Raw genomic sequence first — 25,377 nt, forward strand, 5'->3', positions numbered from 1 at the left:
AATAGGATTGTAAGGAAATGTATATTTATAAAGTTGGCTATTCTTTAACAAAGAGAGTATAGAGAGTAAACTAATGCTAATTAAATTAGAGTCATTATCATTAGTCTAGCTATGAATAATTAACAGAATTGGTTGATTAGTTAGAGTAAGGTAGATTGTAATTGATTAAGTTGCATTAAGAAACAAGCTTTTACTTGAAATGTTGAAAAGAACTGGAAAAGAGGAGGGCTAAAGAACAAACTACATTGGGAGTATGGAAGTAGATATGAAATGGATGAATAGTAGTTGGCGACAACTTGAAAGGATTGTCGAAGACAAAGTTGAATGGAGAATGCTGATGACTGGCTAATGTCCCTCCTTGAGGGGTTATGACTAATGAACAGAATTGGTTGATGATTTAGAGTGAAGTAGATTGTATTATGAAACAAGCTTTAATTTGAAATGTTGAAAAGAGGAGGGCTAAAGAACAAACTACATTGGGAATATGGAAGTAGATATGAAATGGATGAATAGTAATTGGAGACAACTTGAAAGGATTGTCGAATACAGAGTTGACTGGAGAATGCTGGTAAGTGACCTATGCTCCTCCATGTGAGGTAAGTAAGTTATTAAGGTAGTGTTTAGACTAATTTATTGATTAATTTGAAAGAAAATGTTTTGTGGGTATTTTCCAATGTTCAATGCTTTTGTTTTGCCAGAGTTATATATTATGTGAATTAAAACAATGATAATCTTTATCGTCATGATAATTGACTAATGATAGTTGAGTAGTATGGTAAAAATATAATTTATGGTTAGTCATATATGGGTTTTGTGGATATTGTCATCATATGTTCACTAGTGACTGACTTTAAGCGGTATTTCATGGAGTTCTAGTGAGGAGCATTGACCAGTGGCATTCAACCAGGTCTGTTGTGAGATAGTAACTCACTGATGAAAATGGAGAACGGTGGCTCAATTTCGTGGATTGGTTGAAGTTAAACATTAACACTGTTGGATGCCAGCTAAGTGGTCTGGTGGTTAATCGCTCGCGCACGAGGCTGATATATCATGGGTTCCTATCTCTCGGTGCGGGATCGTGGATCCACACTGTTGAGGAGTCTCATACTAGGATGAAACGGCTTTTCAGTGCTTTCAAGTTTTCCATGATGGTCTAGTTTCAATGGACTCATGAATTTAACTATAAAATTACTATACCATCCACAAAATCTCTCTTTGATTAAAATGAATAAACATATGATTGTACGTAACAGATTTACTGTAGAAAGCATATCCAAACACAATAATTAGTTATTATACACAAATGTTTTGTCCCATAATATGGGAGTTGTGATGATTATTGAAGTGTGTTCAGATCACGAGTTGATCCTAGTTAAATAACTATTGAAAACTTCGAAGCTTTTGGGCAATAGTTTTATCCTAGTATGAAACTTCTCAACAGAAGATATCTATGATCTCACCTCTAAGGACTGAATCCAGGACCTTCAATCTCATGAACAGAAGCTTAATCTTTTAGACCACTGATCCGAAATCCAATAGCATACAAGTTCGGAAGTCTTGGATTTGATCCTTAGTGGTGGGTTTGTGAACAATCACTATTGAGTATTCTCACGTTAAGATGAAACGGCTGTTCAAGACTTCCTGATTCTCAATAAGATTTAAAAATGGTTTGTGTTCTTTCACCCTCATGTTCATTTGTCTCGATGTCTCATCTACATATACAACATTATTGCTGGTCATTATAATCTCAGTGGAACAATTTCGTTGTTCATCTGTTGAAACTATATACTTGTGATCCTTTACTTATATTTAGTGGTTTTTGATTATTTCCCTGAAGGAGTACAAATGTAACAAAACGTTTGAGTTAACGTTTAATTCAAATTACCAGTATTTTGAAGAGACTGAACAATTTTCATAGTTTAAATCAATAACTGATCCTAACCAGATCACTATTAAGAACTAGAAAGTACTGGACAGCTGTTTCATCCTAAACTATTCAGACTATTCAACAATCAGTCTCCACAACCTCATCGTAGAGAATCAAAATCTAAAACTTCTAGTCTCATTCAACACTAGATCCTGTCTCAATAGTCTAAAGGATAAACGTATACATTTGAAACTGAATATCATATAGATTTGACCCATCCCCTCCCTCAAGAAGTAGAGTCATGGATTCACACTTTCAAAATGTTCTATACTAAGATAAAACAACTCCCTAATACTACCAGATTCTCAATGACAGTCTAGTTAAAATCAGTTCATGATTTTCTTTAAATCTTTCAAAAATAAACATTAAACAATCTTAACATAACGACACACACACACACACAATGATCTAATGTGTATTTATAAAGTGAAAAACAGAAAAAAATTCATGACACAACTAGTGATCAATAATTGCTAATTCCTTTCTTCTGTTTAATGTTTTCTTTATTTTGTTTTTTAAACTGTCTTAGCAACGACCTGCCTAAGTTCGATTATCAAACAACAATAATAAACAATCTTAATGTAAACTTATATTGGTTACTAGGGTGTATGTTTCTAAGTATTTCACTTTATTTTTTTTATTGATGTTTATTGAATTTTTCATTTGTTTGCAAAAAAATTTCGATAATGTTTGTCATTTTTAAAAAAAAATTTATTTCAGAGATTGAAGTCATGAATCAGTTGAAGCTAGACCATCATGGAAAACTTGGAAGCAATGGATGGCCGTTTCGTCCTAGTATGGAACTCCTCAGCAGTGCGAATCCACGACCCTGCACCCCGCGGGACCCGGACCCAGGACCTACTGGCTTCGCTCGCGAGCATTTAACCATTAGGCCAATGAGCCGGCATTCAACGGTGTTAATGTCTAACTTCAACCAATCCACGAAGTTGCGCCACCGTATACCATTTTCTTCAGTGAGCTGATATCTCACAACAGACCTGGTTGAACTCCACTGGTAAAGGCTCCCCACTAGGACTCCAGGAGTATCGCCTGAAGTCAGTCACTAGTGAGCAGATGATTATTATCAGAAGGGGTTTGTGGAGAGTTTAGAAATTTCACAGATTGAAATCATGAGTCAGTTAAAGCTAGACCACCATGGAAAACCTGGAAGCACTGGACGGCCGTTTCGTCCTACTGAGCGATCAATAATTGCTAATTCCTTTCTACTCTTTAATGTTTTCTTTACTCTTTTTTAAAAACTGTCTTAGCAACGACCTGCCTAAGTTCGATTATCAAACAACAATAATAAACAATCTTAATGTAAATATATACTGGTTACTAGGGTGTATGTTTCTAAGTATTTTACTTTATTTTTTTATTGATGTTTATTGGATTTTTCATTTATTTACAAAAAAATTTCGATAATGTTTGTCGTTTTCTTTTTTTTAAAATTTATTTGTTTAAATGGATGAAATGAAGCATGCATAGGCCAATTTTTGAAAGAAAGTAAAACCGCATACACTATTCACTTTACCGCTATTACTGTCTTTCTCCCTCCCTCTCTCTCTCTCTCTCTAGGTTACTTAAGGTGAAACTAACAAACAATTAAACTCCCATTTATCCCGAAAGGGGATTTTAAGGAGAGTATAGTAATTTTAATCGTTGGATTCATAATTCAATATTGAAGCTAGACTATCGTGGACAACCTGAACGTACCGGGCGACCGTTTCGTCTCACTGTTGGACTCCTCAGCCGTGTGCATTTGTATACCAACGATATACTGTCGTATATACAATAATGATTGTAAGCAAGTTGATAGGGGGGGGTTTGACTAGAATCAATCATATATTTTTTTGTCGCTTAATAAAGAAATCTATTTCTTCTTTTTTGTTCTAGTTTCAATCGTTTAACTACTTGTTTTTTTAATAGTTGAATTCATGAGTCAATTAGAAATAGACCACCATAAAGAACCTGGATGTACAGGACGGCCGTTTCATCCCACTGTGGGATTCCTTTGCACTGCGCACCATACAACAACAATATACTGTTGTATATAAAATGTTTATTATTATGACGGTAATGGTGATAATGATTGTAAGCAAGTTAACAGGGAGGGTTGACTAAAGTCAATCATACATTTTTTTGTCACATAGTAAGGAAATCTATTATTTCTTTATTGTTCTAGTCTCAATCGTTTAACTACTTGTATTTTAACGGTTGAATTCATGAGTCAATTGGAAATAGACCACCATGAAGAAGCTGGAAGCACTGGACAGTATGGGACTTCTCAACAGCGTGCATCCACCATCCCACCCAGTGAGATTCGAACCCAAGACATATCGGCCACTCGCGCGAACACTCAACCTCTAGACCACAGAGCCTGCATCCAACCGTGCTAATGTCTAACTTCAACTAATCCATGAAATTGAGTGACACATTCACCACTGACTTCAGTGAGTTTCTATCTCACAACAGACTCGGTTGAAATCCACTAGTCACCACTTCTCACTGGAACTCCAGAAAATACCTCTTGAAACCAGTCACTCGAGAGTAGATGATGTTTATAATCGGACAGGAGTTTTGTAAAGGTTATAGTAAATTAATAGTTGAATTCATGATTCAATTGAAGCTAGACCACTATGGGGAACCTGAAACTACTGGACAACTATTTCATCTTAGTATGGGACTCCTCAGTAGTATAAATCCACAATCCCGCACCGCGAGATTCAAATCCAAGACCTATCAGTCTTTCTACTAATTTTAAGCATGATGATGGTTAACAATATAACTTATGATACATTTTTCACTTTAATTATGACTCATTAATTGGATACACTTATATTTACTCAAAGACTCGAACCTGTTACCTTTCATTTCAAATATGATCACATTATAGTGATCTTAACTATCTTGGATTAATTCATTTTAACATCTTATCTCATCTAATACGAATAGATTATAAATATTCAATTATACTGACCTAATAAATTATTAAAGTACAAATATTCCATTATTACAGCAATAGACCACCACCACCATCTCCACCCCTCTCCTCCTCCTCTTCCACAACCACCACTACCACCACCACCAACAACAAAAACAATGACAACAATGATTCTTTTTAATGATATTTTTAGAATTTTTCTTGACAGTTAGTTTTTTTTCTCTTGAAGAGAATAATAATAAAACATATATAAGTAGTATATTAAAATTGACCTCATTATGGGAATAATGTATTAAATAGGGAAGGGGGGGGAGGAGGAGGAGAAGGAGGAAGGGGGAGGGAGACGTTAAATTAATTGATTTTTTCTGTGTTTTTTTTACATTTTTTTCTTTTTTGTTTGTTTGCTTGTTGTTGTTAATGTAATATCTCATAACAACTAATGAAAATAAAATAAAATAAAGAAAATAGTTAATTAAAATAAAATTTTAATGAAAATTAATATTCATTGATTAAAAATAAATCAACAGGAAATTATTATTATTTTGACCTAAGTTTCTATGGTAGTTATTAGAATTCAATGAAGCTTATCTCTAATCTTAATGGTATTCAATAATTTGTGTGAGGTTATACCAATAATTGATATTGATATAGTTACTATGAAGTTATTTTGGTCACTTAAAATATATGATAGAAATATTGAAATGTTTCAAGTGATTCATTGATTTAATTGAATGTGTTGTAACGGGTGGTTTGCAGGTTAGATGGAGCAGCGTTTATATCGATCGATTACAATGACATGGAAAACACGTAAGGATGACCTAAAGTCTCGATTGGTAACGCTTCCCTGTCTAGCTCAGCCAGTTGAGCTCAGAACGTAAGTCACAGCCTCTGAGTTATGAATCGTTATATTTCAAACACACTCTGCTTATATACCAATCAAGCATACCACATCGTACCATAAAATAGAAAACAACATTTTGTACAATATTTAACAAGTGAACAAATATCGACCAATAGGAAATGTCCATTTGAAGTCCACTGGACACCACTGGACTTAACATGATAATTATTGGTATATTCCTCTGTATCCCTAACAGAATGGTGTAAAATCGGTCAGTCAGTAACAATACAGAACTAGGTAAATATATATGTATTACTTTAAGTTGTCGTACCTTATTAGTACAATAACAAGATGAACATCAAAGTCATAGAAGTAGTTACTTCAATGGCTTATTTTATTTAAACACATAAACATTGGTAAAAGAAGGCAGTAAATAGATATGCACCACAGAAATCATTCGATTGATGTGAGAGTTGGGGTACTGCTTGGGTGCCCGAACCGAAGTAGATGGTTTTCTTTTGGGGGCCACATCCGGAGCCTTTAACCTAATGGTCCAATCCACAAGGTAGTAGAGAAACGTTAGAAGATGCAGTCTTATGGTAGCCGGTGACCAACAAGTTTTTCAAATGCCAGTTTTCTCATCAGGATGTTGGAGTCATTGTGTACCATTGGTTTGGAATGAGGTTTTTTCAACTTTCCTAGGTCGACTATTCGCGTCCATCAACCTGGTTAAAGAGTCGGATATTCGCTTTTCGTTCTCTCAATTTTGTAAACAACACCTCAGAAGGCAGTGAGTAGGACTTCCGTGGTAGTGGTTGTATGCACATAGCCATGTGAGAGCATTTTGAGAGGAACAGCAGACTCTCGCCATTCTTGGCCGTACCAGGGTGTTTGGAGGCTAATGTTAGTAATATATAAAACAAAGATTAAATATAAGGATATAATACAGAAAGAAAGAATTAGTTGATAAAACGAAAGATATAAAGCGATTTTAATCTCATAGTTTAAGGGAAGACAAAAAAAGGTGTACATTGACGCCATTATGATAAAAGATCATTTTAATCTTATTGATTATTTTGTAAACTTCCATTTAGTTGCCATTGTAATTCTCTAATTCATATTGTATTCATTATTGCATAATGACTTATAATATAACTTATTTGAGTATGTACCTTGTTACATATGTTTTTTCTATATCTCTATGTTTCCTCTATATGAATTTAGATAGTTACCGATGATCTATTTTACATAGATAAAAGGATTCATACTTATTTTATTTCATGTTTTCAACACATAAATATTGCTACAAAGGGGCACCAAATGCATATGCACTGCAAAAGTCACTTGATTTGTATGTGGGTTGTGATACTGCCCTGATGTCCATACCGAACTAAGTGGTTCTCTTGAGGAGCTACACTAGGAGCCGTCAAGAGATACAGTACCATGGTAGCCGGTGACCAATAATTTGTTCATACGCCATTTGTTTCTCTAGCATACCGGAGCTCATGTGCACCATTGGTTTGGAATAAAGGTTTTCCAACTCCCCTAAATGGACCCTTAGTACCCGATAAACTGGTTCAGGAGTCGGATAATCACTTTTCGTTCTCTTAATTTTGTAAGCGACACTAATGCCTCGAGAAAGTTGTGAGTAGGACTTCCCATGCAGTGGCCTTATACACGTGGCTATGTGAGAGAAGTTCGAGAGAGGGAGAGCGAACTCTCTCCACTCTTGGCCGAATTAGAGCATTTCGGGGCAGAAAACTTTCCCGCGCCGGGGGTCGAACCTAGGCCGCCTGGTTGAAAATCAGGAATTAAGTAGTCTGGTACTATTGCTCTGATATGTTCGATTTATATTCATAGTTTATCTGTTACTCTTTACGCCTGAAACATATTCTTCCTTGAAAGTATAGTATAAGGATGAGATTAAAACAACCGTATTGAATTTCTAGTTAATTTCTAGTTAATCACAAAACAACTTTTATAAATGGATATTTTATGAAGAAGAAGAAAATAAAATAATTTAACAAGGTGTAAACGGATTTTACATCACTTACGCATCTATAAAGATCTTCTACAAGTTGCTTGTTTTGTCCTTCATGGGATTCATCAGATGAATGTCAACAAAATCATCTGAGGGTAACGTTATCATTATTAGATCTGAAGGTCTGGATTTTTAAAATGTCCTATAATACAACAAAGCATTTGTTCAATGCTACTTGGTAATCAATCTATGACTAGCTCAAATTAATCCATATTGAAAGTTATTTTATAGATGTTTCTCTTAAGTAAACACTGAACAACTAATGATTTAATATACTGACTAAATGTTAATATTCAAAAGAGTCATTTCAGAAGACCTATCATTCATTTGTATTGGTTGTTTGAATCTTCCCATTGATGTTTAGGATTGAAATCGATCAGTCACTTGTTGACATATGTGTATTCTATGAGCATCTTCTTGATGTTATCACCTATTCACATGCATTTTAAAGGGAGATGGATGATGGTGTTGTATAAAACTCATTGTACTTCCAGGTTTTCTATGGCGGTTTAGCTTCAATTAACTCATGATCCCAACTACTGAAATTGCTACAACCTCCATAAAATCCCCTCTGACATTAATCAACATATGCTCACTAGTGACTGGCTTCAAGAGGGATATTCTGGAGTTCTAGTGAGAAGCAGTGACAGGTGGAGTTCAACCAGATCTGTTGCGAGGCAGTAACGCACTAAAAACAATGATGGATGGTGGTGTGATTTTGTGGATTGGTTAAAGTTAGACATTAACGCCGTTAGATGCCGACCAAGTGGTCTAGTGGTTAAACGCATGCGCGCGAGATCTATATGTCCTGGATTCGAACCTTACAAGGAGGGGCCGTGGAAGCGCACTGCTGAGGAATCCAACAATCAGACGAAACGGCCAACTAGTGTTTCCAGGTTTTCATCAGTGGTCTAGATTCAACTGATTCATGATCTCAGTTATTGAAATTACTACAACTTCCACAAAACAACTGATATTAATATTTATTTGCATGGATCATTATTTTGATCCACATTATATTTAGAATGTAGCATTCAATGGAATCCAAAATGTAAGTTTCGTCCAGTTTTTATCTGAAACCCAGAATTGATATGTACAATATGACTCAAAACAAGTTAGAATCGTTTCAAGCATTAACGCATTATGCAACGAGTTACTGAATTTTGATAGCTACTAAAATATTCAACATGTTAGATATCTCTGACTGCAACTGGAGTGACGAACACCAGGTTTGATTCTCAAGGTGAACATTAATACTCAGATACAGACGTATTCACTCAACGAGTCCTAAGAGAAACGTCTTTTCTAGCTTCAATTTCTACATAATGAGAACTTCTAACTCCAAGACTTCTTCAAGGAAATGCACTCAGGATGTACATATACTAATACAGACCGGTCAATTTAGGTCCTTTACATTAACAACGGGAAAACATCAATTCTCACATGTGACTAGTTCAGTTTGTTCATCATAGATACCTTATCAAGTGAAACAAACTAATCTATCTCATTTAACTAACCTTAATACAATATAATATTCATTACTTCTTAGTAAATGATAAATGATCCTGGTGATTGAGAGATTATATCTGCAAATAATCTTACGGTGAGACTATAATTTATGGACGAAGGGGTTTTGTGAATATTATTATAATTTCAATAGTTGAGATCATGAGTCAATTGAAGCTAGACCACCATGGAAAACCAACAGATAGTAACTCATTGATGACAATGGTGGACGATGACTCAATTTCATGGATTAGTTAAAGTTAGACATTAACATTGTTGGATATCATCTCAATGATCTAGTGGTTAAATGTTCTCACGAAAGACTGATAAATCCTGTGTTCGAATCTCGCGGTACGGGATCATGGATGCGCACTGCTAAGGATTCCCACAATAAGACAAAACGATCATCTAGTGCTTCGAGGTTTTCCATAGTGATCTAGTTTCAATGGATTCATGATCTCAATTATTGAAATTACTATAAAGTATAAAATGACTATTATGATTTCAGTAATATATAAATATATTTCATTATTTATCAACTACATTCTTTTTTAAGTATTGAATAATAAATAACCTACAATTACACCATTCAATTTACACATATATCCATGTTTATACACAGGAACTAATCACATACACATATATATAATATACAAGTTGACATTGAATAATAAATCCTGACTGATTTCAGTAAACTAATAAAGAAACATATAAAGTGGAAGGTTTGTTTTTCTATGAATATAATCTGTACAAAATAATATATACGCTCCATTTACGTGATGTTGGAGAAGATTTGTAGCTTAGATGGATGATTTTGATGGAGTTTTGTTCTTTGAGCTGGATTGTTTGGTTGTGGAGTTTTCATTGTTCTTCTGAACTATATCATCAGTACAAACTTCTATCTGAAATTTGTGTTTACTATGTTAATTAATTAGTCATAGAATCACCATCATCATCTGTATATTTAATATGTAATTGATTAGGACCAATATGAAAACGTGACCATGTTGATATATCTATTGATTTTTGACGATTTTTATATTTACGTTTAGCATTTAACCAACATAATATACCTAAACAAATCATTATTGCATAATATAAAAATGTTAATATAAGTGCCCATATCTCTACAGATGATATTGCATAAGATGATGACAACGATGATGATGATGATGATGATGATGACGATGACGGTGATGATGATGATGAATGAATAACATTGTCAATATTTAAATCGACTGTATTCAATTCAATTTGATTTTGATTAATGATAAAATCATCTAACATGACATAGATAAATAGATTGGTAGATAGATAGATGGATAGATAGATAGATACGTAATTGCACAAAGAAACCTTTCAAGTTATGTAATTATCTTACAAATGATCATCATATTTGTATTAGTTGTTAAGCATGTTTTGTTTGTTTGTTTGCTTGTTTATTGTTTATCTAATTAAGGAATAAACATTAGAAACGATTATAACATTTACAATTTTATATATATATATATGTTTATATTTTTAAAATTTGAGCCACATTTTATAAATTGACCAATCATAAATCATAGGCGTATTATGAGTCTATTCTTAATTAACCAATCATAAAATTCTAATTATTATAACCTTGATAAACCTAACCAATCAGAATGCGAATTTAAATATAGGCGTGAATAGAATTGAATTAATTTATTTTATTGATTTAAGGTGAAATGATAAAAAAAATTTTTTAATGATTTTAATGAATAAATATTGATAAAAATAAAAATGATTTTTATTTCCGTTTTTCAAAATCCATAAAATAAACTGAAATGTGTTCTAATGAAAAGTTGTGACCAGTGAAGTTAATCCATGTCAGATAGAGATAGTTATCTACTTCAGTACAATCAAAAATGGTTGCGTAATTTCATAGATTAGTTGAGGTTAGACATTCATATCGTTGGATGTCTGCTCAGTGGTCTAGACGTTAACCGGTTTCATGTGAGAGCAATAGGTCCTAGGTTCGAATCTTTCGAGTCAGGATCTTGAGTACGCACTATTGAGGAGTTTCACAATAGGACGGGATGGCCGTAGAGTGCTTCCAGGTTTTCCATGGTGATCTAGCTTTAAATGATTCATGATCTCAACTGTTGAAATTACTACAATCTTCACAAAACCCCTTCTGATATTAATCAACATATGTTCACTAGTGACTGGCTTCAAGAGAGATATCCTGGAGTTTTAGTAAAAAGCAGTGACCAGTGGAGTTCAACCGGGTCTATCGTGAGATAGTAGCTCATTGATGACAATGGTAGGTGTGTCGCTCAATTTCGTGGATTAGTTGAAGATTGACATTAACTCCGTTGGATACCGGCTCAGTGGCCTAGTGTTTAATAGCTCACGTGCTAGATCGACGGGTCCTGGGTTCAAATCCCATGAGTCGAGTTCATGGATGAGAACTGCTAAAGAGTCCCACAATAGCACGAAACGGCCGTTCAGTGCTCCCACGTTCTCTATGGTGGTCTAGATTCATTGAAAACATAGAGTCCTAATATGAAACTCCTCAGTAGTTTACATTTATGATTACACACGCGGATTTCGAACTCAGGACTCTCTTTCTCTGTGTTGAGCTCAAATGCTTAACCTCTAGATCAATAGACCGGTATTTAATGGTATTAATGTCTAACTTAAATCAACTCATAAATTCAATTATTACAAAACTATTACTAATTCCGTTAATTACTATTCAGATAAATTATGAATTATCTTGTGATCATGAAGAAGATTTGCAGCCCAATTGAATGATTTCGATAAAGTTTAGTACTTTTATCTGGATGGTTTAGTCACATGAAGCTTTTCATCATTCCTTTGAATGATATCATCAGCACAAAACTTCAAATAGAAGTTCAATCGTATCATAATAATATTCAATAGAAAAACGTATTTACCTATGTAAGCAATGATGGATAGTAGCTAACAGTGGAATCCAGGATGCGCGTTTCGTCCTATTTCCCAATGTTTGTTTCAATAAATCTTATAAGATGTATTCAAGTCAATTATAATAATAAACAATAAATTCGATTTATTTATTTAAAGTTAAAGAAATAAAGGTGTGGTTATTCAACTTATTTTTGTTTTAATAGTTGGATTGAATGAATACACTAAAGATTCAAATGTCAATTTCAAGGCGGTCTATTTCAATAGTTTTGGATTGTTTTTGAATTGAATGATCATAAATAGTAACTAAATGTATTCACTTACTTAGTTAGTTACTTACGCCTGTCACTCTTCGTGGAGAAGCATAGGTCGCCAACCAGCACTCTTTATCCAAACCTGTTCTGGACAATCTTTTCTAGTTCTTTCCAGTTGTTATTCATCTTTCTCATATCTACTTCCAATTTCAAATGTAGTATGTTCTTTGACCTTCTTCTTTCCCGTTTCCTTTCAGGATCCCAAGTTAGGGCTTGCTTCCATCGTCTTTTCATAATTTCCTGTTCAATTGGAAGGTGGTTTGTTCTCTCCCACAGTAGACTGCTGCTGATGGTATCCGGTCACTTGACAATGAGTATCTTGAGTAGACAACTATTTATAATTACTTGTACCTTGTTGATGGTGGTTGTTGTTGTTCTCCAAGTTTCAGCTCTGTATAGTAAGACTATCTTGACGTTCATATTAAAGATTGTGACTTTGAGATTTGTTGAAAGTCGATTTAAGTTCTATATGTTCTCCGACTGTAAAAATACCGTCTTTGATTTGCTAATTCTTCATGATGTTTGTGGTAGTTCTCCACGTTTCAGTTCAGTACAGTATTCACGCACTATTACAAAAATATTTACAACTTATTATATTGTTAATCACTGGAAAGCCTTAAAGGAAACTCTACAGTGTTTGGCAAATTTTCTTACGTATTCATTCTTCAAACAAAGAAAGAAATAAGTTTATTGAAATTCAAGGAGCTTATATATGATAGATGGCAAAACAATTGATTTTAGCAGATGGATAAATGATGGGTGACCGATATCGAGTTTTAAAAATATCGATAAAATATATTGATCGATGTTAGATCACCACTGAAAACCTGGGATCACTGAATGAACGTTTCGTCCTAGTGTGGGTCTCCTCAGCAGTGCGCATCCACGACCCCACACGTTGGATTCGAACCCAGGAACTTCAGTTTCACAAGCTAACGCTTAACATCTAGATCATTGAGCCGGCATCCAACGGTGTTAATGTCTAACTTCCATTAATTTATGAATGGCTACGCCGTTGGATTCCGGCAGGCTCGATGGTTTGGTGGTTGAGTGTTCGCTCGCGAGACCAATAGGTCTCGGGTTCGAAGTCCGCGAGGCGGGGTCATAGATGCGCACTGCTGAGGAGTCCTACAATAGGATGAAATGACGGTCCAGTGCTTCCAGGTTTCAATGGTTGTTTAACATCAATCGGCTTATGATCTTAATCAAAAAATTTCATAAACATTTCTATATATTCTGTCAAATATTATACATTAGATAAGCATAGAAGACCTGAAAGTGTAGTAAACAAAGAACACAAGTAGGAACAATTGAAAATTTGATCGTGCATATTCATACTGATTGCTTTCCTTTCCCATTCTTTCCTGCTCGATCTTTTACTCCTGACTATCGTTATAAACTACTTATTTGAATATAAGTAGCGCACACCACAAAAGCATTAGGTAGTTATTTTACCCTTGGTTTGGACTCCTTATAATTGTACACATAAAACTTCAGGATCGAGGATTAATTGAACTCAGGACTTATGGTATTGCACGTGAACGCTTATCTTTTAGACTATATTGACTATATATATATATACTATATGTGTTCATCTCTAACCGATTCGAGATTGTACACAACTGTCATCCATTGCATAAAATTATCACATCAGACATGGTTGAACTGCACTGGTCATAGATTCTCATTAGTATTTCAAGAGTTGTATTTCCAAGTTAGTTATTAGTGAACATATGATTACTGCTATGATATGGAGATTTGTGAAGGTGGTAGAATTTCCAAAGTTTAAATGATAGTCTAACTAAGATCAGTCAGTTCTTGATGTAAACCACAAATACATCTTTCAATCTGTGTGATTGCATCTGATGATCAATTCATTTACAGTTTTGAAGTTACCTATGACGATAAAGAGGCCAAAGAGAGAGATACATATGTTAAGTGGTAATGGATAGATAGGACAAGATATTACTTGATTGTATTTTAAATGACTGTTGTAAGTTGTACATGATAAATGATACCTAGATAAAGAGTATGGAGAGTTACTATCTGATCAATGATGACGGCACCCAAAGTTTTTACATAAATTCTAACCAGACAGCTCACTTTAAATAAAACTGTAAAGCAGAAAGTAACTTCATCGACTGGTTTACATATTTAACTTTTATCAATCTGTAATGCTACTCAGCTATCTTCTAATGTACTTAATAGGTAACTGGACCAAAGTAAACATGGTTAAAATTCACTGCTCATGGCTTCTCATCAGAACGTAATGATTAGTGAGCATGTGATTAATAACTGTAGAGAGTTTAGAAGTGATAAAACGTTTGTATACTAGGCTGAAAATCTTGGGTTCAACTCGTGGTAGGGTTGTATACTTATACTACTGAGAATTCTGCCATAAGGCAAAATAGCTATCTAGCGATCCTTAGGTTATAATGCTTGTTTGACTAAGAGTAGTTCATTATGATTGATTACGATGATCGAACATTTACTGAACTTAGCAGTCAGACTAATTAAATTTGTAATTTTATTGGTCAAGCTACTGATTGATAATAAGTAGTGTAGAAACTGTTGTTAACTGATGATGTAGATATGTGATGAAGTTGGGAACTAGCATAGAGGTTAATCACTATGTGGGTGTGGTCACTGTTAATGAATCCCATAATAGGGTGAGAAATCTATCCAGTTCCTTCAAGTTTTCACTAGTACTCTAAAAAATCGATCTGCAACGTATACAATTTACAATATATGGATTCATTCATACGGGTTTACATTTTCCCGTTGATGACATTTAACGCAAGAGGGAAGTGTACATTCTATGGCCCCGTCTGCTTATAAAGTGATCGACAATATAATAGGGATAACCAACTTATTGTCCAGTCCGAAGTAACATAGTGCCAAGGCAAAATATGAAACTTACTTACTTATGCCAGTTACTCTACGTGGAGGAGCATAAACCGCCCACTAGCACAATCCATCCAACACTGTCCTGCGCAATACTTTCCGGCTCTTTCTAGTTGTTATTCATCTTTTTCATATTTGCTTCTATTTCCCCACATAGTGTGTTCTTCGGCTTTTCTCTTTTCCGCCTTCATTCAGGATTCCAAGTTAGGGATTGCCTCGTGATGCAGTTTGATGATTTGCGTAATGTATGTCCTATCCATTTCTATCGTCTTTTCCTAGTTTCCTCTTCAGCTGGAACCTGGTTTTTTTTCTCTCACAGATGACTGTTGCTGATGACATCCGGTCAATGGATGTTGAGTATCTTGCGAAGACAGCTATTTATAAATACTTGTAGCTTCTTGATGGTGGTTGTTGTAGTTCTCCAAGTTTCCGCTCCGTACAGTAGAACTGTCTTGACGTTGGTATTGACGATTCTCACTTTGATATTGGTTGAAAGATGTTTTGAGTTCCATATGTTCTTCAGTTGTAGGAGTGTGACCCTTGTTTTGCCAATCTTCACCTTTACGTCTGCATCTGATCCTCCATGTTCATGGATAATACATCCAAAATATGAAAACCATACACTAAATTAATCATTTATACATCTTCTTTGAGTTGTCTCTTACAAAATTTATCTATCCTTCATCCCTATTGTTATTTTGATCATATTTTCTTTTATCTTCTCTTCATTTCAATCTTAATCTTCTACTCACAGTTATTTCATGTCCGATTGATTCTACATACTACTTATATCTGTCAACATAAGTAGCATATACCACACGTAGAGAGAAATGATCAATTTGGGTATTTTTTTCTATAAGTGGTAACTGAGTATATGTGATTATTGTTAGTCACTTGTATCATGTTTCAATAAATTGATTTATTCTAAATTCAATATATGATACTTATTTCTATGTAGGTTTGAAGTAAGTTATTGTTGCTAAGTGCCTACCTTTCTTCAGTAATATAAACTGTAGTGTCAATCAGTCGATATTCATTATAGTAACGATAAATAAACAGCATTCTATAGTTTGTTTTAAACAGAAGTTGTATAGTAAGTATATAGTTGGTAATTTATAAATTATAATGTGAATCATTTACTTACTTATTTACTTACGTCAGTGACTCCCAATAGAGGAGCATAGGTCACCGACCAGTATTCTCAAACCCACTCTGTCCTGGATCTCCATTTCTAGTTCTATACAATTTTTGTTCATTCTCCTCATGTCTGTCTTCATTGCTCAGAATAATGCGTTCTTTGGTCTTCCTATTATCCTTTGGCATTGAGAATTCCAACTGATGAGCGCTTGCCTTGTGACGCAATTGGGTGCTTTCATCAATGTGAGTCTTATCCACTTCCAGTACTTCTTCCTGATTTCTTCCTCCGTTGGGATCTGGTTTTTTCTCTTCCACAGTAGGTTGTTGCTGATAGTGTCTGGCCAGCGGACCCGACGTATTTTGCTTAGACAACTGTTAATCAACACTTGTATCTTCTGGATGATGGCTTTCGTAGTTCTCCAAGTTTCCGACTCATACAGTAGAACTATCTTGATATTTGTATTGAAAATTCTGACTTTGGTACTTGAATAAATATGCGACCATAGCGAGCAAGCAATAAGAAAAATACAATTATATCCAAATTAGGGCATAAGGGTAAAGAATATGACGGTAATTTATGCATTAAACGAAAACTTATAATTCATAGAATAAAGAAGGCTTAAAACTGAATGTTGGTACTCTATAGACTTTAAATTAAGCAAGACAATATTTCAAAAAGTAGCTTAAATGATTTATTATTGCTTCTTTATCGCTCAGTTCACATGGGAAAGATACAGGTTTATATGAGTTGCCAACTGCAATACACTAGGTTAAGGCTTGACTATACCATTAGGGTTGAAGATAATCTCTCCAATGTCAAACTTATGCTTGCAATTGTAACTAATACATATTGACTGGAATGTTGTCGGCATATTAATACTTTACAACTAATGTGATTAGTCTATCCATTTATAATTTGTTATATACGAATGACGAATAAATGAATAGTAACGTCTAAGGATTGTTTATGGACTATTACTACATATTGTCCTATTGGATGACTATTATGTAACTATAATATATATATATTCCTCTTATTATAAGCTTTCATTTAATCTATTGGCTGCTATCATACGACTTACTGTTCTCAATTTATCCCTAATCGATTAATTATAGTCCCTAACACTCACAGTCACTTTTTGGTTTATGCGATGTGGTCTTGTTTACTTGTATATGAGTCAAGTATGCCTGAAACATACGATTTACACAGGAGAGACTGATAATTGTATTCTGAACTGAATGGATTGGGTTAGGGGAGGAGTTATTACATGAAGGATCAATAAGAACTCAGAGTTAACTTGAGGCTATTAATGCTGGTCGATGTATTTTTAGTTTAGCATAGCGACAAGATCACAGAAGTCAGTATTCTGATTGGCGAATTTACCATAGGATATTGCATAATTATTGGGAACTTAAGAGTGTTATCAATCAATTGGTCAGAGATATTTGTTGTACTGAAGAAGTTCACATATTCTGTTAATTGTTTACGAAGCTTCATACACTTTACGAGGATAGGTTAATAAACATGGGAACAAAAGTTAAACCAATAGGAGACACAATCAAAACAAAAAAGTAAACAATGACAGGTTTAAGGTTAAAAAGAACCAATTAACGTCGAGGTGTAACGGACAAGCTGTGAACCACATGTGGAGAAATTCAAACCCCTCACTTCTACCTGAAGTTTGTGCTGATGATGTCGTTCAAAAGATCGATGAAAGCTCCACAACCAAATCATCCAGCTCAGAGAACAAAACCCCATCAAGAAAGGTTAACAAAAGAACTTTCCTTGTTAGCGTTTTTTTGGCGAATTAGTTTTCTACTGGATAAAGTCGCTAACCCTATGCTCATTCCTCCTCCCTTATTCGGGCTTGGAACCGGCAGTAGCCTTAGAGGGGCTCCAAGTGTTGACAAAAGAACAAGATGTATAATGATAAGAGATATGCTTAATTAATTTATGTACTAAGCTTGTGTTTGTATTTTTCATGGCATTCTGTTCTGTACGAACCAAGGTTTAATTATGAAGCCTTCATTGTCGTTTTGAATAACATTATCAGTATCAACTTGACGAATAAAATGAGTTTCTCGATTCTATCACATGTATGAAGTTCTTCAACTCGAGTGACCTTGTTTCTGACTAACCATCTTCACAGGTTTGCTGATCTTTATATCGCCTAATTCTTCGACATAATTTCAAAGTTTTGGGGACGTTAGATCCCCAGAACTCATTTGGGAAATGACATAATTTTGTAATTTTATTTAGAAAATTTGAATTTCTTCGTTTTCGTGCCGAAGATGCTCTTTTCACCTTTATGTCGTATTTCCCACTTGAGAATCTTAAATGCGATCGGTCCGTTGAGTCTTTTAGTATGCTATTTTGTTACTCTCCTCAAGGACGGTTTTGCACTGTATATATACGTTTTGATTTGTGTTTGTTGTTCTCACTCGTTTCTGGCTGTTTGCCCCATTCCAAGTTTGGACTTCTTCCTCTAGTTAACGGGTCTGGGACGCATCAAATAGCTAGCTTACTGGTTTTCGTCACCGAGTCTTTGTTTCCGTTCGCAGTCTAAGTGAACTCGTAGCTGCTTCAAACTTAACATAAAGACATTCTAAATACATTTCATTATGAATGATGGGATTAGATGGTGGTTGGAGGTAGTCAACGGGGACCCCTGGACCCGGATTTCGTGCTATTTGGCATTCGTCAGCAAGGTGTACCTGTAATCTAGAGGGAACTAGTGCTCACTGACGGACTCGACCCCGTGTCACCCAGCTTCATAATCAGAGACGTTACCACTGAGCTATCTGGTTCGCTGTTGGGGACGATAGATCCCCAAACTCATATTTTTAAATTTTATCTTGTCGATTAAATGTTAGATATTTTTATTGCGGTCAATTGATGAATTATCGATTAAGTGCGCAAATAGGTCAATTGATGAACTATCGATTAAATGTACAAATAGGTCAATTGATGAACTATCGAATAAATGTTCAAATAGCAGTCAATTGTTGATTAATGTTCAAAAATCTTCCATGACTATATCGATTGTAAATATTTGTATAAATACGCTTGATTTGTGTGCTTGACTTGTTATCTGCTGTTTGTCTGTAGAATACACTTTCTACGCCTTACCAAGACTTCTTGATCGAGTTAGCAGAGTTGGGGACAACGGACTAGAATAGTCTATCGAGTCGCTGAATCATTGATCCTTCGTTTCGTTCGAGTAAGACGCATCAGTAATCGCATTCAAGCAATAACGAAACATAACAAATTGGAGACGGTGGTTTTTCGATTATGGACCCTATCAAACTTGAACTGTTACTTGAGCAGCAGCTAAAATTGATGCAAATGTTAATGGAGACCAAGGTTACGCCTCCCTTACAGCCAAGCACGTCTAGTTCAACCACGGCACCATCAGTAGATGGCATCGCAAATAGCATAGCTGAATTTCATTACGATCCTGATTCTAATGTTACTTTTGAAATGTGGTTCAGGCGTTATGATGATCTATTTAAATTTGATTTCGCCAATCAAGATGATGCTTGGAAAGTGCGGCTGCTACTTCGTAAACTGGGTGCAAATGAGCTGAACAAGTATTGCAATCTGATCTTGCCGTTGAACCCATGTGACCGATCATTTGCAGACACAGTTCAAACATTAATCCAACATTTTGGCGATAACTCGTCACTGTTTAATACTCGTTATCGTTGCTTGAAGCTAACTATGAACGAAGATGATGATTTTCTTACGCATGTGGGCGTCGTCAACCGTGAATGCGAACGCTTCCGGTTAAAGTCCTTGACTGAAGATCAGTTTAAAGCCCTGATCCTTATTTGCAGCCTACAGCACCAAAAGTTCAGTGACTTAAGAACAAGGCTACTAAGTCGTTTGGATCAAGAACCGAAACTCACCCTGAGTGATATAGCTAATGAATATCAACGTCTCATTAATCTTCAACGAGACACTTCTATGGTCCAGAGTGGTGGTTCTAGCCGATTTGAAGTACGAGCGGTGCAACAGACACCTCACAAAAACAAACACGTCCCCGCTTCATCCAGTCCATCTCACTCCAGCTCTAGACGACAGACTAAAGCAACTCCTCCTGCTCCTTGCTGGCAATGTGGTGCATGGCACTACGTTCGAAACTGCCCATTTAAACAACATCGATGCAAGAAGTGTAAGGTTATCGGTCATAAGGATGGGTTTTGTCTGAGGAAGAAGACTCCAAGTCAATCAAGAAATACCAACAAGACCCGTCCTAGATCCCGCACCAGTTCATTGAGCTTAGTATCTTCGTGTCAAAGCTCATCACCAAGTCAGAGAAAATTTATTACTGTTAACATTAATGGGCATTCATCTAAATTGCAAATAGATACAGCATCAGATGTCACTATCCTCTCTCGTAAGACTTGGATCAAAATGGGCAGCCCAAACTTGCAGCATACAACGCAAAAGCCTCGTACTGCGTGTGGTAATTACCTTCACCTGCTAGGAAAAATGGAATGTACAGTTACCTTCCGTGATTTGGCATTTGTTGGGGTATGCTACATAACCCCAGCTGATCTAAATTTGCTCGGGTTCGATTGGTTTTATCACTTAAATTTAGCTGATGTCCCGTTGAATACCATATGCAACCTGGTATCACAACCACAACTGCGACAACAACCACATGACTTCGAATCATATACGAGCACCCTAATGACACAGTTTTCAACTATTTTCCAACCTGGATTGGGTCGCTGCTCTGTCATGAAAGCAACACTTCGGTTGAAAACTGGGGCTAAGCCTGTTTTTCGCCCAAAGAGACCTGTCCCTTATGCAACATTACAAACAGTAGATGAAGAATTGAACCGCCTTCAACAACAAGGAGTTATCACTCCCGTTTCCTACTCTGCATGGACAGCACCTATCGTGATTATTAAGAAGGCCAACGGCACGATACGTATATGTGCTGACCTTTCAACAGGTCTCAATGCAGCTCTGGAACAACATCATTATCCCTTGCCTGTTCCCACAGACCTATTTACCATGCTGAATGGGGGAAGATTTTTCGCTAAGCTGGATCTAGCTGATGCTTATTTGCAAGTGGAAGTAGAAGAAGCATCAAGAGAGCTGTTAACTATCAATACTCATCGTGGTTTGTTCCAGTATAACCGTCCACCTTTCGGAGTCAAAACTGCACCATCTATTTCCCAACAACTAATGGATACTATCCTATCAGGTATCTCGGAAGTCGCGGCTTATTTGGATGACATTATAATTGTAGCAACGACATTAGAACAACTACGAGAACGCACGACATTGGTACTGCAACGCATCAGTGACAACGGGTTCCGGTTACGCCCAGAGAAATGCCAGTTTCATTTGCAGTCGGTAAAGTATTTGGGGTTCATTTTCGATGCCGACGGCCGCAGGCCAGATCCTGAGAATATCCGAGCTATCAAACTGATGCCCACTCCCACTAATGTCTCGGCACTACGTTCCTTCCTGAAACTTGTCAGCTATTACTCAGCGTTCGTTCCATCGATGCATGATATTCGCGCTCCACTCAATAGCTTACTGCAGAAGAACAGCTCTTGGAACTGGACGAAACAGTGTGACGCTGCCTTTTGTAAACTGAAGTCCATTATTAGTTCTGAATTGCTGTTGACACACTACGATCCAGCCATGCCGATCATCGTAGCTGCAGACGCTTCAGCGAATGGCCTAGGCGCTGTTATCTCCCATCAGTTTCCGGATGCGTCGGAAAAAGCCATTATGCATGCAGCCCGTACACTAACCCCAGCAGAAAAAAAATACAGCCAGATAGAAAAAGAAGCGCTTGCACTTGTGTTTGCTGTGCGCCGTTTCCACAAGTTCCTGTACGGTCGGAGATTCACGCTTCTCACAGATCACAAGCCTTTACTCGCAATATTCGGGTCGAAATCTGGCATTCCAGCTCATTCAGCAAATCGCCTTCAGAGATGGGCTTTAGCACTCTTGTGGTATGATTTCGAGATCCAGTACCGACGCACTCAACAATTCGGTCAGGCGGATGCCTTATCACGACTCATTAGTGACCAGTTGGCGGCTGAGGAAAACACGGTAATTGCATCTCTGCTAGCGGAAGACCACGCCGAATGTTATCTGACGACCGCAATACGAACTTTGCCGGTATCTGCAACGGACATGCAAAATGCTTCTAAGAGCGACTCCATCATCAAGAGAACTATGAACTATGTCACCAACGGTTGGCCGACTAAGAAGTTTGATGGTGATATAAAACAGCTGTATCAGCGGCGGGATTCTCTATGCATTGTGAACGACTGCTTGATGTTCGGAGAGAGAGTGGTTGTGCCAGAATCCCTTCGTGCAAAAGTGCTGAAACAGTTCCACCTTGGTCATCCGGGGGTTAGACGAATGAAATCCATAGCCAGGAGTCATGCGTATTGGCCGCTAATGGATCAACATATAACAGAATTGGTTGGGAAATGTATGCGGTGTCAGCAAGCGGCAAAAATGAACGCCAAAGTTCCACCAGTTTCATGGCCACAACCTGATCATCCTTGGTCCAGAATACACGTCGACTTTGCAGGCCCGATTAACGGAACCATGTATCTAGTTGTAGTCGACGCCCTTTCGAAATGGCCTGAAATCAACCCTATCATACCGCCAACGACAACTAAAACAATACAGATCCTCACAGAAATTTTCTCCCGAAATGGTATACCAGATGCTGTTGTATCTGACAACGGTTCACAGTTCACCTCCAGCCAATTCCAGTCATTCTGTCAACGACTAGCCATAAAGCACTTACGCTCGCCACCATACCACCCGCAGTCGAATGGGCAAGCAGAAAGGTTTGTGGATACGTTTAAAAGAGCCTTGGCTAAAACAAAAGGAGAGGGGACGCCAGCAGACGCGTTGCAAAATTTCTTATACGTGTATCGAACAACACCAAATCAAACGTTGCCGGAGCGAAAGTCCCCAGCAGAGATCCTAATGGGAAGAAGACTGAAGACAATCCACAGCCTGATGCATCCAAGTAATGCACCGACACCAGTACGGACAAAGTTTGAAAAGCAATCCACGTACGAAGTGGGATGTCCGGTGTTTGCCCGTAATTACAGACCGACCCATAGTCCATGGACAGAAGCGCGAGTGGTCAGAAGAGTTGGCCGAGTCATGTACGAAGTTTAGGTAGGTAGTGATAGGTGGCAACGCCATCGGAATCCGTTACGCAAACGGTTAGCCCCAGACCCCCCATCAACAGAATCAAATATTCCTCTTGACATTCTGCTAGACATATTCAACTTACCGGCAACTCCACCACAAGAAAAACCTGAACAACAAACTGAAACACGTCCAAGACGGTGGCCTATCCGAGAACGGCGAGCAACAGTCAGGATGCAGGTTGACCCCAGGAAAGCCCGCTATTAAAAAGGGGAGGAGTGTTGGGGACGATAGATCCCCAAACTCATATTTTTAAATTTTATCTTGTCGATTAAATGTTAGATATTTTTATTGCGGTCAATTGATGAATTATCGATTAAGTGCGCAAATAGGTCAATTGATGAACTATCGATTAAATGTACAAATAGGTCAATTGATGAACTATCGAATAAATGTTCAAATAGCAGTCAATTGTTGATTAATGTTCAAAAATCTTCCATGACTATATCGATTGTAAATATTTGTATAAATACGCTTGATTTGTGTGCTTGACTTGTTATCTGCTGTTTGTCTGTAGAATACACTTTCTACGCCTTACCAAGACTTCTTGATCGAGTTAGCAGAGTTGGGGACAACGGACCAGAATAGTCTATCGAGTCGCTGAATCATTGATCCTTCGTTTCGTTCGAGTAAGACGCATCAGTAATCGCATTCAAGCAATAACGAAACATAACATTCGCGACCGACCTCCTGTAGGACTGAGATTTAATCACAATTGATTGATCACTACGTGGCGATCAATGTCACCTAGACTGGTGGCCACATTGCAATATGGTTGATATCATTGGGTCTGCACTAATGAGGACTTGACACACATAACATTGATCACCACCCAGTGATCAATCAATTGTAATTATGAATGTTGTTTGCCTAAGTCAATCTTTTACAGTCTCTCCTATAAATCTCCAGAGAAAGTCAATAACGAAAAGAGGACAAGATTGGTATTGTATCAAGTATCTTTAAAATGAAAGTTAAGAGCACCTCATTGTCATAGTATTAAATTATACTATCCATTTATCTACCTTAAATAAGATACAGGTGTTTATTAACAGTTGTCTAAGCATAATACATCGGGTCCGTTGGCCAGACACTATCAGCAACAACCTAATGTGGAAGAGGACAAACAACATCTCAGCTGAGGAAGAAATCAGGAAGAAGTACTGGAAGTGGATAAGATTCACATTGAGGAAAGCACCCAATTGCGTCACAAGGCAAGCCCTCAATGCCAAAAAAGGAGAGGAAGACCAAAGAACAACCTACTCCGAGAAATGTTGACAGACATGAGAAGAATGAACAACAATTGGATAAGACTGGATCTCGGCGTTGATATTCACTCTTGGACTCGAACTCAGTACCGTTCACTCCAAACGCTATCAGGTTATCTACTTATCTACTGATTCCTAATAGACACTTACTTGTGCAATGTGGTATTGTTTACTTGAACCTTTTCATCGATGTCTAGGACTGTAATTGATCAGTCTCTAACTGACATATGTACAATCTGTGAGGATCGCCTTGATATTGTCGCAGGTCATAAGTATTATAAGCAACGATGGGTAATGTCTAGTAGTAGGATCCTAGATTCCTCCACTACTCATCATTCATCTTTACTTAAAATTTCTGTATTTCCCCTTCCATTG

The 25,377-nt window shown here is 36.7% G+C and overlaps 2 protein-coding genes across 2 annotated transcripts; one reads left to right on the plus strand and one right to left on the minus strand.

Annotated features, from left to right (window-relative positions):
* Positions 1 to 5,143: 5,143 nt before the first annotated feature.
* On the minus strand, positions 5,144 to 10,735 carry MS3_00008829 (uncharacterized protein). The gene is made up of 3 exons (XM_051217166.1): positions 9,838 to 10,735; positions 6,044 to 6,610; positions 5,144 to 5,307 (listed from the first exon to the last, which is right to left on the minus strand). Exon 1 carries the CDS (start codon positions 10,544 to 10,546, stop codon positions 10,187 to 10,189), a length of 360 nt encoding a protein of 119 aa, XP_051065816.1. The 5' UTR covers positions 10,547 to 10,735; the 3' UTR covers positions 5,144 to 5,307; positions 6,044 to 6,610; positions 9,838 to 10,186.
* An 8,891-nt stretch (positions 10,736 to 19,626) lies between these two features.
* MS3_00008831 (uncharacterized protein) lies at positions 19,627 to 25,095 on the plus strand. Its single transcript, XM_051217170.1, has one exon. The coding sequence runs from the start codon at positions 19,820 to 19,822 to the stop codon at positions 23,702 to 23,704; it is 3,885 nt and encodes a 1,294-aa protein (XP_051065817.1). The 5' UTR covers positions 19,627 to 19,819; the 3' UTR covers positions 23,705 to 25,095.
* The last annotated feature ends 282 nt before the right edge of the window (positions 25,096 to 25,377 follow it).

This window comes from Schistosoma haematobium, chromosome 6, assembly GCF_000699445.3.
Source record: "Schistosoma haematobium chromosome 6, whole genome shotgun sequence".
In the NCBI taxonomy this organism is placed as follows: Eukaryota; Metazoa; Platyhelminthes; class Trematoda; order Strigeidida; family Schistosomatidae; genus Schistosoma; species Schistosoma haematobium.

What these genes read in the sequence shown, in the direction of transcription:
- MS3_00008829 (XM_051217166.1), bottom strand. Translation starts at nt 10,546, where the DNA reads ATGTTAGATGATTTTATCATTAATCAAAATCAAATTGAATTGAATACA.
- MS3_00008831 (XM_051217170.1), top strand. Translation starts at nt 19,820, where the DNA reads ATGGACCCTATCAAACTTGAACTGTTACTTGAGCAGCAGCTAAAATTG.